This window comes from Narcine bancroftii, chromosome 1 (genome assembly GCF_036971445.1).
Source record: "Narcine bancroftii isolate sNarBan1 chromosome 1, sNarBan1.hap1, whole genome shotgun sequence".
Taxonomy (NCBI): Eukaryota; Metazoa; Chordata; class Chondrichthyes; order Torpediniformes; family Narcinidae; genus Narcine; species Narcine bancroftii.
In genome coordinates, this window is record NC_091469.1 from 288,347,321 (window position 1) to 288,362,325 (window position 15,005).

At 44.0% G+C, this 15,005-nt stretch overlaps 1 protein-coding gene across 7 annotated transcripts in view; it reads right to left on the minus strand.

The window, feature by feature from the left end:
- Window positions 1–7,766: 7,766 nt before the first annotated feature.
- The window catches only part of mapk8ip1b (mitogen-activated protein kinase 8 interacting protein 1b), a 113,225-nt gene continuing 105,986 nt past the window's right edge, over window positions 7,767–15,005 (minus strand). For all 7 annotated transcript variants that reach the window (XM_069902984.1, XM_069902983.1, XM_069902987.1 and 4 more), the window contains 2 exons: window positions 10,205–10,303; window positions 7,767–8,299 (listed from right to left, as the gene is read on the minus strand). In XM_069902984.1, the coding sequence (XP_069759085.1) occupies window positions 8,227–8,299; window positions 10,205–10,303 (172 nt within the window). In that variant the 3' untranslated portion in view covers window positions 7,767–8,226. The remainder of the gene's footprint in view (window positions 8,300–10,204; window positions 10,304–15,005) is intronic.

A 15,005-nucleotide genomic window follows, 5' to 3' on the forward strand; every position in this document is an offset into this window, starting at 1 on the left:
GGTTGTGAGCGTGGCTCAGATCATGACACATACCCCCTCTCCCCTCCACCCCACCAACTCTTATCAACTCCGACTATAGCTCCCATTATGTTTTGCAGGGCTTTCCACTCAGAGGTATTGGTGCCTTCATTCCAGGCCATGATTAAGCCAGGCAGCACACTTTCCACCACACATCTGTAGAAATTTGCCAATATTTTTGATGTCATACCGAACCTCCACAAACTCCAGAGGAAGTAGAGGCACTGACATGCTTTCTTAATGGTGACATTAGTACATTGGATCTGGGGATGATCTCCTGAGATAGCGACTCCCAAGAATTTAAATTTGCTCACCCTGATTCTCCCATTGATCACTGGATCGCAGATTTCTGGATTTCCCTTCCTAACATCTGCAATCAACTTCTTGGTTTTGGTGACATTGAGTGCAAGGTTGTTGTTAGTACACTGTTCAGCCAATTTCTCAATCTCCCTCCTGTATCACCCCTTTTTCTACAGTCCACTACCGTGGTATTGTCAGCAAATTTGTGAATGGTATGTTGTACCAAGTCCCACAGTCATAGGTGTAAAGTGAGTGGAGCAGAGGGTATTGAGGTCACATGACCAGCCATGATCTTATTGAATAGCAGAGCATGTTCGAAGGGACTGGCCTTCTTCTATATTCCATGATTCCATCAACATAAACAATGTTCTTGCATCAAAAGGAGTGACATCATAAACTGTAGATGGAATCATAAGGTTGCCAACAGTCTTTCAAACGATTCTCCTTGAAGCTTGATGGCTGATCCAATTATAGGGATTACGAATGCATGTAAAACACTGTGTACTTAAATGCCCTTGGGTTTAATTCCTTGTTTTATGCTTTATGAAGTGGAACAATGAATATTCGAATTGGTAAAAAGCATAGTTGCTTGAGGAGGCTTTACATCAACAGTCTTTTACTTTTAACCATTCTATTTGATTTGGGGGCAGTGCTGTCACTAAAACGGTAAGTTATTGATTTTTTTTTTAAATTAACATTGTTAAAGAATTTATTTATAGCATGGTAGAATCCAATTCCAGCCATTTAAACCCATCGTGCCCAATTTTACCCAAATTAACCTACAACCCCCTAACGTTTTGGAGCATGGGAGGAAACCCACATAACTCACGGGAAGATCGTACAAAGCCTTACAAACAGCGGAGGATTCGAACCCAGGTCACTGGCACTGTATCAGTGTTGCACTATCCGTCCTGTCCATGTGGGAAGAATCACCCACATGGTAAATATCGACATACAAGGGTATGAGGTGAAACACAAAAGTCTGTCGAGGCTGTGATTGTAGTGAAAACACAGAAATGCTGGAGAAACCCAGGAGGTAAAGATATATTACCTTTGAAGAAAGGCTTAGGCTCCAAACTTTGGTTATATTATCTTGACCAGCTAAGGATGCTGCGAGACCTGCTGAGTTCCTCCAGCATTTCTGTGTTTTTATAACCAGGGTAAGAACCCTGAGAGGGGAAGAGGGATTGATGGGGGAATTACCCTTTTTTGTGTCATACCTTTCATGGATTTTATGATTGGTGGTGCAGGAGCTATCTAGATTCTTATTGATAACTTCAAGAACCCAACACTAGTAGAATCATGAAGAAAGCACGTCAGCGCCTCTGCTTCCTCAGGAGTTTGTGGAGGTTTGGTATGAGATCGGAATCCCTAGCAAATTTCTACAGATGTGCAGTGGAAATGTGCTGACTGGCTACATCGCGGACTGGTGTGGGGACACCAATACCCCTAAGCGTAAAGCCCTACAAAAGGTAGTGGACAAAGCCCAGGACATCACAGGCAAAACCCTCCCCACTATTGAGAACATTTACAGGGAGCGCTGCCGTCAGAGAGCAGCACCAATCATCAAGGATCCACAACACCCAGCACACGCTCTGTTTTCGCTGCTGCCATCAGGAAAGAGTTATCAGTGCCACCAGACTCGCACCATCAGGTTCAGGAACAGCTGCTACCCCTCCACCATCAGACTCCTCAACAACAAACTCAAATCAGGGACTTGTTAAAGGATTCTTACTTTTGCACTTTAATGATGTTTTTCTCTCTCTCTGTATTGCACAGTTTGTTTCTATTTGTTTACATGTTCACATTGTGTAGTTTTTTTTTTGCATTACCAATAAGTGGTATTTCTACCTCATTGGCAGGAAAAAGAATCTCAGGGTTGTGTGTGATATCTTGTATGTACTCTGACAAAGAATCTGAAATCTGGAAATCTTTTCCTAATTTTCCCATTAGAGGGAAGACTGGAATTAGAGAGGATGAAACAAGAATCGACTTCCCAAGGGACCACTTTGGATATTTAGATGGTAAAGTTAATTTACACTCTTAGAAGTTCCACATGTAACAGCTTTCAAAATCTCGTGTTGTGCCAATTTACCCTGCATCAGTGACGAATAGTCAGTGTTGCAATGTGGTAAGCAATTGCCTTCACAGTAGCAATAATGATGGGTCTCCTGTAAAATGGATAGGTGTGAAAGGGAGAGAATTCCTGTGTTTATTTTGAAAACAGTCCCATATCCCTTTGGTGCCTGTCATCTGCATTGTAAAAGGAAGAATGATCTTACTGAAACTTGTATAAGTCTAAGCAGTTTGATCAGGGACAGTAAAAGCAATAAATATCCAATGCTGGAGAAACTTAGCAGGTCAAACAGCATATTTACTTAAGATGGGAGTGGTGCAGGTGTGAGTGGACTTGGAGAATGCTCCTCTACCCGGCCATTCCCCTGACCCACCACAGCCACCCTGCCTTTAGCATTCCATCCCAGCACAGGCTCTTCAGCCCACAATGTTGTGCTGGCCTGTGTAAACCTACTCCACAGCAATCTCATCCTTCCTTCCCTCTCATTTTTCTTTCATCCATGTGCCTATCTAAGAGTCTTTTGGATGACCCCATTGTTTTAGCCTCCACCATTCCAATGCATTGCATTCCAGACACCCACCACTCTCTTTGTTTAAAAAATTGTACCTCTGATGTCTCCCCGAAACTTTCGTCCCCTCGCCTTCAACAGATGTCCTCTGGTATTGGCTATTGTTGCCCTAGGAAAAAGGTGCTGGCTATCCATCCTATCAAAGCCCCACATCATCTTGTACACCTCCATTAAATTGCCTCTCATTCTTGGTAATTTAGAACAAGGTTTTATTTTTAAACATCATAGAAACCGCAGAGATCCACGTACTCCACTTACAATGCCCCAGAGAACCAGCGTAAGCACCAGTGTAGGTCACACCCACTGAGGAGGGGATGCTTGGGAGAGGATCTGGCAGGGTAGGGGACCACAACCATGATCCAGCGAGGAGCATGGCAGCCACAGGACTAGCACCAGGCTGCAGGCATTGGGCTGTGGAAACTGGGACAAGTGAAGGCATCGATTCAAGATTTTCATGTAATAAATAAAGAAAATATATTACATGAAATTGCCTTCTGCCTGCTGTAAGGTAGACAAAGAGTCACCATTAGAATTACCCGACACCCCTTACAGTGAAAGGGAAACAAAAGGAAGTCCCTTCGGAGTCACTGAGTGTCTGTCGATTCACCTCCGGTACCCCCGCAGCCGCATAGGCTCCTTTTGATTCTTTGGAAAATTGAGCTTCAGATCCAAACTTCTGACACAAGCAGGAAACCTTCAGCTCCTGAGGCCCTTCAGAAGCCTTTCTTGCCTTCAGCACCCTTTCGAATCCTGGCTCTGATACCTTGTTCCCCTTGAGTCAGTCTCCAGCAGCCCATGATGGCGAGCAGAACTCCCAAAGGGCCTCAGGGAGGGACACCAACTTGCTTGGAGCTCAGGTTTCAACACTGGACCAAACAGGAGGCCATGTGGCTACAGAGGTTACGGGGTGAGGGGGGGGGGGGGGGTAAGGAGGCGATGACATTGGAGAAGAACCACAGTCCTCATTGACAGTGGTGCCTCTTTGAGCATCGTTACCGGGCAAACAAAAGCAAATTTAGTGTTCAAGACAATAGGAATCTTGCAGAAATATATTAGCAGAGAGGCTGCAAGGTTAGCATGACGCTCTTACAGCACGAGCAACTGGTAGTTCAAATCCAACATTATTAGGAGTTTGTACGTTCTCCCCGTGTTGGCATGGGTTTCCTTCCACCCATCAAAACATATGGGGGTTGTTGGTTAATTAAGTGTGATTGGGCAGCAAGGGGTCGTGGGGGTGGAAGGGCCTATTATTGTGCTGTGTGTCTAAATTCTTTAAAAGAAACTGCCTGGCTCACAGGATAAAAGAATCTTAGGGTTGTATGTGATATCATGCATGTGCTCTGACAATAAATCTGAAAGATTCTGCATAGCTATTCTTCCTGCCAAAATGGATGACCTCGCGTCAGCACATTATATTTCAATCGCCAAAATTTTGTCCACCCTTGTATCCAAAACCCTTTGCTTGTCATTCCCATGACCGGCTAACACACCTCTCTTAATATCATCAGAAGGTCCATAGATGTCGTGCTGGAAAATTTGAAGCTTGATGTGGGGCTTAGGAAGTTCACCAGGTTGATTCCAGGGATGAAGGGGTTGTCCAATGAGGAGATATTGAGTCATCTGGGACTGTACTTGCTGGAATTTAGAAGAATAAGAGGGGTTCTTATCAAAATGTATAAAATTATGAAATGCATAAATAAGACTGATGTAGGCAACTTGTTTCCATTGGTGGGGGAAGACCAGAACTAGGGGACATTGTCTCAAGATGCAGGGGAGTAGATTTAGGACAGACAGGAGGAGGAACTGCTTTACCCAGAGGGTGGTGAGTCTATAGAATTCGCTGCCTGTTGAAGTGACCTCAGTAAATATATTTAAGACAAGATTGGATAGATTTCTACATAGTGGGGAATTAAGGGATATGGGGAAAAGGCAGGTAGGTAGAGATGAGATCAGCCATGATCTCAGTGAATGGTAGAACAGGCTTGACAGGCTGGAAAGCCTATTCTTACTCCCAATTCTTATGTTCTTATGAAAAGATGGCAGGCAGGCAATAGGGCAATAGCAAATGTGTACATCACGGGAAACAAGCAAGAAAGTGGAGGCACAACATAAGTGAGGTAACAATTGTGAATGATCTTTTCCTTTGCCTTTCAGAGTATGGGATCAAACCAATAATTCCCCGGATGAGCAAGCAAAAAAAGAAAGCACCGTCTTCATTCCTCCAGAAAGCAGGTCGAAGCAAGAGGGATGATCCAGACATCGAGGATTATTATAACTATATTAGATAAAGATTGCCTTCAAAATATTTCCACTTTGTTTTCTAGCTGTGAATGAAACAAATTATTTAGAAGATGTGTGTATATATATATATATATATATGAAACCAAAGTGCACAGATTTTGTTATGTGTTTTATCCCGTTAACTCGAAAGAAAGGCCATTTTGAAATTTTAAAATCACCCCTTCTTGAGGGTATTGATTTCCAGTGAGTTTGGTTCCAGTTTAGAGAATATTTAGTTATGTCTCTTCCAACAAGCTATGCTACTGGGTGAGAGTGTCACTAAGGAGACTGCAGGAAGAACAGGGAACTGTGACTAAGAGTTGTTCAGCTATCATCAATCGTCCACTCCTGCCTTGATTGCCAGATATTAACAAAGCTTGGGAACTCCAGATGCTATTCCCTTTCCTTGTTGTTCCTCGGGAGACTGGTCACTCACAGGTCCAGTGTGGGGGTAAAGTCCAGGTTTGACAGTAACACGTTTTACAGCTCCAGGGCAGGGGATGGTCAGGGCAAACTCCCACTTCCCCAGAGATTTTGCGTATAAAATTAAATTGCTCTTGTAAATTAGCCCTCCTCCAAATTCCATCTCATTACTCACCAGTCTGACCCTCTCAATAGTTTCATTTGAGTTGGTCAAACACGGGAATGAATGGACTGAAACCCACGCTGTCACCCTGTTAATTGAAGTGAGGAACCCATTGGGGAGAAGACCTCTCCACCGCTCATCCAGCTCTGAAACCGCTTGAATGTTTCGGGTAGATCAGCATGCATCTGTTTTACTTCCTTGACAATGGAATCACCCAAAACCCATCAAGCTGCTATTCCATCATTTTCAATACTTGTTCCTAGTTCCCAAGAAGGGGAATGTAATTATAGGCTGGTACTTCTTTGTGTAATGAAAGGGCCAAATGTGCTGACTTTAGCAGAACAAGTAAACGCAGCTAGAACTTTGACCTGAGTTGGGTCAATATTAGATTGTGTCATATAAATTCAGAAACCAAATCACTGTGTTCGAGGACAACCCTAAGGACAATCCTTAATACTATACAAACATTACAACAAAATTGCTGCTAGTTGTGCTTTTCGCTGTGTGTTCTGCACATTCCTTGGCACCTTTAAAGAAAGCAGAGTTAAAATGTGTCCTTGAAGTTAGTTGATTGATGTGAATCTTGAACAGTTGATTTTGTCATATGCTCATGACTGACTGGCCTGTTGAACAGTGATGGCAAATTCAGGAAACATTTTATTCACCAGGATGGTGAAATTAATCTGAGATTATTTGTAATGGTTGCTCCACTGCAAAATAAAACCTGTTGGAAATGTACGGCAGATCAGGCAGCATCTGTAGAGGGAGAATCAAAACAACCAATTTTTCCATCCTATTAGGGAAAGGAATTTCTCTTGAACAGAAGGCTTGGCCAACATGAAATATGAATGTGGGGAACAGCTTCGAGAGAAGAGTTGAACAGGAGAGGTGGCCTGAGGGAGCACAAATTCTACCCCTGCTCCTAAATCCCATAGCTAGGCTGGCTCTTTATTTCCCGGAGTGAAGGAGACTAACAGATGATCTTATCAAGGTTCAGGAAATCATGAGGGGGCTGGACAAACTGAATGCTCACAGTCTTTTTCCCAGGGTAAGGAAATCTTAAACTTGAAGGTACAGGTTTAAGGTGAGAGGAGAGGGGCAACCTTTTCACTCTGAGTGGTCCGTGTCTGCGTCGAGCTCCCAGAAGAAGCTATGGTATTAGATCTTGAGTTATGAACCAATCGAGAAGTGGGACCAAGGAAAAGAAGTAAATTCCAATCAATGAAATTTGTGATTGTATTAAAAACACAGAAAAGCTGGAGGAACTCAGCAGGTCTCGCAACATCTATGGGATATAAAGATCAAAAACCAACATTTCGGGCCTGAGCCATTCCTCAAGTTAGGAGTAAAAAGGTGGCAGGTGCCCGAATAAAAAGCCTGGGGAGAAGGGAAGGAAGGGCGTGGGGAGAGCACAGGCCAAATGGATATGAATAAGAGGACAGAAGAGGAAAGGGGAGAATTGATGGGGGGAGAGCTGGATGACAAAGAGAAAGGGAAAGGACAAGTCGGGGTCAGAGTTTTGTCTAACAGAAACTGGAAAAGTCAATGTTAATGCCATCTATTTGGAGGGTGCCCATATGGAATAAGAGTTGCTCCTCCAATTTGTGGATGGACTGGCAGTGCATGGGGCCATGGACTGACAGGTCAGTTATGGGAATGGGGTGGGGAATTGAAATGGGCAGTCACTGGGAGACCCCCGCTATTGGCAGAAGACAGAGCCAAGGTGTTCCGGAACTTGATCAGCTGACTCATCACAAGGGGCCCATGAATACAACTGGTGCTAAAGCTGCAGTCCCAACAGCATGAGAGTGGCTGAATGGCTTGCTGTCACCCCGGCATCCTGTGGTCTTCCGTTCTCCTTTGCAAAGCTGTTGTGTCATTGTGGTTTTAAGCAATGCCTGACTTCAAAAAACCAGAGTAGAGAAGAACGTGCTGTCATCAAATCTTTAAATAAACCATGTTTGCACACTCCATGAACAAATTTTGAGAACTTTACACACAACACTATGAATAAAGAGTAACATCATCGTTACAACGAATCTCAGAATTCCCTGTCACTTTGGCATCACTTCCTCCAGCCAGATCCACACACTGGCCCATTGCACACCAAATGCATCACGGGGATTATGAAGCAAGCAGGAACTGTTTAGCTATGGACCAATGGAACACCGGGCGATTGGGTCTGGATTTGCAGAGGAATGGGACCAGAGTCGAACTCGTGGCAAAAGGTGCTGTTGAGGCTTGGCTAAAAGTAACAATAGCTAAAATGGTTTCAATGGAGTTGGTGAATCATTTTGAAACCTGATAGAGCCACTGGCTCAGAATGTCCATGCATCACGCCAGGTTTGAGAATGAGATGTGATGAGTCCAGAGCACTTTGGGCCCCTACAGAGGCATCTACTCCAGATAAATGTCTTCTGTTGGACATGTGTACTCAATGTATTCTTTGTAGAATTGCTGGAAGGCCTTCCTGTATAATAGACAGAAACGCAAAGTGTTAGGGCGGCCCGAATGGCATAGCGGTTAGCGCAACACCATTACAGTGCCAGAAATCGGGACCAGGGTTTAAATCCCACGCTGTAAGAAGTTTATACGTTTTCCCCGTGTCTGCGTGGGTTTCCGCCAGGGGCTCCAGTTTCCTCCCACCATTTGAAACATACTGCAAGTTGTAGGTTAATTGGGTGCGTGGGCTTGTGGGCTGTAAGGGCCTGTTAGCGTGCTGTATGTCTAAAATTAAATTTTAAATTTAAATTAAAAAAAAAGAGCAAAACTTGTCCTCGAACAGTGTTTGAGTCAAATCAAACAGGAAAGGCTCCTGACAGTATGATTGTAGTGCAAGATGTACTACAGTGTGTCACCCAGCATCTACTTCTTATGTTCTCATATTTAAGACAAGGTTGGACAGATTTTTACATACGTGGGGAATTAGGGGATTTGGGGAAAAGGCAGGTAGGTGGAGATCAGCCTCTCATCAGATCAGCCATGATCTCAGTGAATGGCGGAGCAGGCTTGATGGGCCGGATGGCCGACTCCTGCTCCTACTTCTTATATTCTTATAGGAAGCAAAAGGTAACCAATGTTTTGGGTCTGAGCTCTTCGTCAACTCATGAAGATTCCTTGAAAGCAGAGACCAGGAAATTGTAGACTTTAGGAGAGTCAAAGGTTATGGGGAACAGGCAGGTAAGTGGAAAAGGGGCCATCAGAGCAGCCATCAATCTAACCTGGTGGATTAAACTCAAAGGGGTCAATGGCCTAGTCTTCCTCACACGACTGAGTTCTGAAGTCATTTGTTCTTATAGATACCATGCATTTACTCAAAGCCAGCGAATACTTCATTACTGCATCTCAAAAACTTTGCAGGCAGGAAAATATCTCCAATAACAGGTCCCCAAGGGCTAACATGCGCTGTGATGGGAGATGGAGAAAGGAATGGAAATGGGAAGGGTCTGCTACAGCCAGGGTAGGAATGGGGAGATGATCAATCCTACTTCATCCCCAACCAGGCCTTGTCCAAGCTGCTCATTCCAAAGAAATGGAAGAGAGTCATTAAAGTAGGAGAAGCAGGATGGCGTTAGATCTTCAAGCCCAGGAGATGGCCCACATCATGTTCACTGTGCCAGTAGTATTAACATTAATTATATTGAGTCTTTGCTGCCTTATTTACATCACAGCGCAAGGATTAGATTGATGTGGAATAGATGTACATGGGTCAGCCCCATGATGTGGGTGGAAGGGCCTGTATTGTGCCATGTCCTGAAATGACACATGCTGGAAATGTAAAGTAAAAGCAGGAAATGTTCAGCAGGTGAAGCTACAATTGTGCCAGAGAAGAGTGAGCATTTCCACCTGAAACTTGGAAAGAGATGCAACCCCAGCTGGTGTGTGCTCCAAACAGTTTCTGCTGTATGTTCTGTCAGGACTGGAGGAGACAAAGCGACAGAGGGCGACAGAGAAGGGCACATAGACACAGAGAGAGAGAGATAGAGAGAGAGAGAGAGAGACAGACAGAGACAAGAGAGAGAGAGAGGGAGACAGTGACACAGAGATAATATTGGCTATCCAGGCAGAGATGAGACCACTGCCTGATTGGCCAATCCTAAGTAAAAAGATATTGATAGATCAAACAAATTGGATAAAGAAAAGGATAGATAAAACAAGATAGACATCAATCAAATGAAAAGTAAATAAATAGATACATTTTTAAAAAATCATAGATGAATATTTTGAAAGCAAAACCTTGTGTCAGAGAGAGCCCAGCGCTGGTTAACAATGCTGCAGGGCTTCAGAGGGACAAAGGCATGTTGGACACATGGGATCCAAGATCTGAATCTCCAGATTTCATGCAAAGGAGTGTTTGAGAGAGAACACTGCCTACCCCACTGATGCTGCGATTGGTTTCGTGGAGTTCTCCGACACAAAAACGTGGCAAGCGAATCGGTGATCTGAAGGATGTTTGGTAATAAACCCAAAATATCTGAAAGGAGAAGAAAAGAATTTAAAAAATCAGGAAATTTTCCACTGTATTGCACAGTAAAGGTGGACACTGTTCGGCTCATCGTACTGTGCTCGTGGAGAGTCCAATCCATTTAACTTGCCTCCCCTTCCTCGCTCGAATGAGAAAAGCCCTATCTCTGTTAACCTTGCTTCATATCTCTTCAAAGGTAGTTCTGTGAGAGCCTCTCTCACTGCTCCCCATCTGCAATCTGCAATCCCTGCCACTCTCATGTTCTCACCCAGACTCACTTCCACAACCACATGTCCTATTAACACCTTTTGTTGGTCTGGACTCCTCCCCCAGCCAGTCTTTATTCTGAAACCCTCCTGTCTTTGCTTATACCTTGAAGAAGGGCTCAGGCCCAAAATGTCGTTATATAGCTTTACCTCCTATGGGCGCTGCAAGACCGGCTGAGTTCCTCCAGCATTTCTGTGTGTTTTTACTGCAATCACAGTGTCTGCAGACTTTTGTATTTTACTTCATAATACACACTCTCCACTTCAGGCAACATCCTGGTAAATCTCCTCTGCACTCTCTCTTAAAGCATCTACATCCTTCCTGTAACAAGGTGACCAGAACCATTGCATTCCATCAAAGCCCTTCAGAATTCTGAAAGCCACTCTTACAGACCTTATAAGATATTCACGAGGGGAAGAGATGGTTAATAGACACAGACATTTTCTCAGGATAGAAGTGCTCAAGACTAGAAGGCATATGTTTAAGAGGAAAGATTTAAAGGAGATCTGAAGTAGATATATGGAACGAGAAGCCAAGGGAGATGGTAGAGGAGGAGATCATTACAATGTGTAAAAGCCACAGACAGACACAAGGATAGAAATGTTTTAAAAGAATGTTGCCAAACAGAGGCAAATAGGATGAGATCTGGTGGCTAAACACGATTGGTCTAAAGGATTGTTTTATGACTAAATCATCTCTTGGTTATTTCTACTTCAGGGAGAAGCCCCAACTCCTTCCCAGAATTGTTCGGCAACATTGTGCCTCGCATTGCAATACACAAAAGTGCTGGAGAAACTCAGCAGGTCACACTGCATGCATGGGAAGGAATGCATGACCAACGTTTCTGGCCAGGGCCCTTTGTCAATCTGTAAACAAAAAGCAGGTGGGTGCCTGAATCAAAAGGTGGGGAGTGGAGGAGGGGGAGAAGCACAGGCTCACAGGCAAGAGGTGGATATGGGTTGGAGAGCAGAAGAGAAAAAAAACTTGAGAAGTGATGGGGGCAGGTGGAATAGCTCTGAATAGAGCGCGAAGTGGGTGGGGAACTAGAGAGAAGGAGACAGAGGGATAGGGAGAGAGAGAGAGACTAGGAAACTGGAAATTGCTGTCATACCATCTGGTTGGAGAGTGTCCTGATGGAATATTAGGTGTTGTTCCTCCAATTTTCAGATAGCCTCAGTTTGGGCACCCACAAAGCCAAGGGCAGGTACGTTAGGGTGGGAATGTGGCGTGGAATTGAAAAGGACGCCCACGAGGAGGTCCCTGCTACTGCAGAGTTCCTCCAACACGACAACCAAAGGATCTGCAGACTTTCCTGTTTAACTTGGGGCCTTACTTTGGAAGCTTCAGTCTCCTCCCAACTAATTTACTTTATTTCTGCCCTGGCTGACATCCTGTTTACGACCCTCCAAAGGGGCAAGGTGTCTGGACATCCAGATGCCCACATCCCAAGTTGCACTTGGTCATGAGAGGTGCTCTAAGAAACAAGTTGGTGGCTGTTAGTAATGCTGTGTATGTGGTTCAAGGCCGTGCGGAGAATGAATATATTGGTGATGTGCTTCTCAATTCACTGGAACCTGGAGTAAAACATGAAAGTCTGTAGACACCGTGGTTGAAGTAAAGTCACAATGCTGAAGAAACTCAGCAGGTCAAACAGTGTCAAAGATAAAGATAAAGATACAGAACTAACGTTTCGAGCCTGAGCCCTTCATCAAGGTCATCTTTGGTATAGAAAGGACACCCTCTAATCTGCCCTCTAACTCATCCACCATTCTCACTACATTCTACAGAGGTTGTACCAAGAGAACCCTGTCCAGCTGCATCACTGCCTAGTTTGGAAGCTGTACCACCTTGGACCACAAGATTCTGCAGAGGAGAGTGAAGTCAGCAGAAAAGACCATTGGGGGCTCTCTTCCTACCATGAAGGACACCTGCTACACTCAATGCAGGTGTAAGGCAATAAACATTGTGAAGGACTTCACACCCCCCTCACGTAAACTGTTCTCCCTCCTGCCAGATGGCAGGAGGAACTGTAGAACTTCAGCCCTTATGTACAGTTTTTTTCCCTGAGCCATCAGGCTCCTGAATTCCAAGAACATATGTGGATAGTGAACTGTGGACTTTTATTGTATACATCTTAATATTTTAGTATTTCAATGTATTTAACTTCGATTCTAACTTATATTCATGTAAAAAAAGCCTGGTGGTCCTGAAGAAACATTATTTCAGCTTTACCGTGCGAGCATGGTATGAACGATAAATAAAAGTGACCTGACTTGACTCTGTTTGCCCTGGTGAGTTTCTCCAGGAGTGTGTTTTTACAGCTAAGAACTGATGTTCTCAAGGCTTCCCTGAATATGCAACATCCTCTTTGACCTTTGGGAATCCTTGGCCCAGAGGAGGAGCATCTGAGATGGCAAGAAGCACCTTATTGATGATTATTAAAGTCCAATACCAATGATGGAAGGAGAACACTACCTCCTATATGATCCGGCCAGCATTTCACACAGACAGATGTTTGCACAGCTGGGGAATTGAGGATTATGAAGAAAAAAAGATCATGCCCAGATCAGCCATGATCTTTATGAATGGCGGAGTAAGTTCAATGGAAAGAAGGTCAACTCCTGTTCTAGTTTCCAGCGTTCACATACACCTCTGCTAGACAGCTGGATGAACTCCACAGTTCCTCCACAGTTGGAAATCAGATACAAAGCCAGATTGGGTAAGGGAGCAGCAAAGCTGCCTCAGTGCCAGAGCTGAGGGTTCAATCCTGACCACCGGCACTGATGGTGTTGAATTTGCATGTTCTCACTGTGACCGTGTGAGTACCTCCCATCTCCTCCCACATCCCAAAGACATGGCAGTTGGCAGGTGAATTGGCCACTCTAAATTGGTCCCTAGTGTATGGGTGAGTGGTAGAATCTGCGACAAGAATGTGGGGAGAATAAAATTTGTGGCAGCAAGGTTAGCGTAGTGGGTAATGAAATGCTGTTAATGGCACCAGTGACAGGGGTTCGAATCCAGAGCTGTCTATAAGAATTTTATATGTTCTCCTCGTGTCTGTGTGGGGTTCCTCCGGGGGCTCCAGTTTCCTCCCACTCTTCAAAACATACCTGGATTGTAGGTCAATTGGGTGTAATTGGGCTCATGGGCCAAAGGACCTGTCACCGTGCTGTATATCTAAATGTAATTTAAAATGGGATGTGTTGGATTAGTGCGGATGGATGGTTGGTGTAGCACAGTGGTTTTCAAACTGCCCCCCTCAACTCACATAGCACTTTAAGTAATCCCTATGCCAATGGTGCTCTGTGATTAGTAAGGGATTGTTTATGGTGGTATGTGGGTGGAAAGAAAAAGGTTGAAAACCACTGTTTTAATCCTAAATTGACTTGTTATGTGCATGGTTTCAGAACTCCAAAGGAAATGTGGCAATGACAATTTTTCTCAAGTAAATATTTCAGTAACAATTAGGGCTAGAGTAGTGGTTCTCAACCTTCCTTTCCCACTTACATACCACCTGAAGCCATCCCTTACTAATCACAGAGCACCAATGGCATAGGGATTACTTAAAGTTGTGTGTGAGTTTAGGGGGCAGTTTGAAAACTACTGCAGGTTCACTGGGATGAGGGGCCCATATCTGTGATGAATCTCGCCATGGTCCTTTAGCTCTGCAAAATTAAATTCTTAGAGAGAGGATGTAGTGCAGCACTGATTAGAATGTTTCTGCGAATGGAAATCCCTTTCTTGCTCGGTAGCATTGCCGAGATCACTGAGAGAGAGCATCATCAATTTCTGGGCACGATGAACATTGAAGGTGTTGAATTTAGAGAAGATGTTGGGGAGGCCGGCCACACTTGGAATAAAAGTAAAAACACAATGCTGGAGAAACACAGCAGATCATCCAGTGTACTTTATATAGGAAAGATAAAGATAGATAACTGATGTTTAAGGCATGAGCCCAACATCAAAGTATCTGTCTTACTTGGAAAATTGTGTGCAGTTTTGGATATTATTTTAAATTTAAATTTAGGCATACAGCACAGTAACAGGCCATTTTGACCAATGAGTTTGTGTCACCCAATTTACAGCTTAATTAACCTATACCCCCCAGTACATTTCGAATGGTGGGAGGTAACCAGAGCCCCTGGGGAAAACCCATGCAGACACGGGGAGAACGTATAGACTGTGCCCCCTTGCCCCGAGTGCAAGTGCTATAAAGGCGTTGCACTAACTGCTACACCATATGTGCCAACATGCTTTACTGTCAGCGTACATACATGACATCACATATAACCCTGAGATTCCTTTTCCTGCAGACCAGGCAGAATTACCACTAATTGGTAGTGCAAAAGAAAACTAAACTCAATGACCATGTAAACAAATAAAGAATTGTAAACAGATAACATATGTAAACAAACTACAATACAGAAAGAAGAAAAAAATCAAT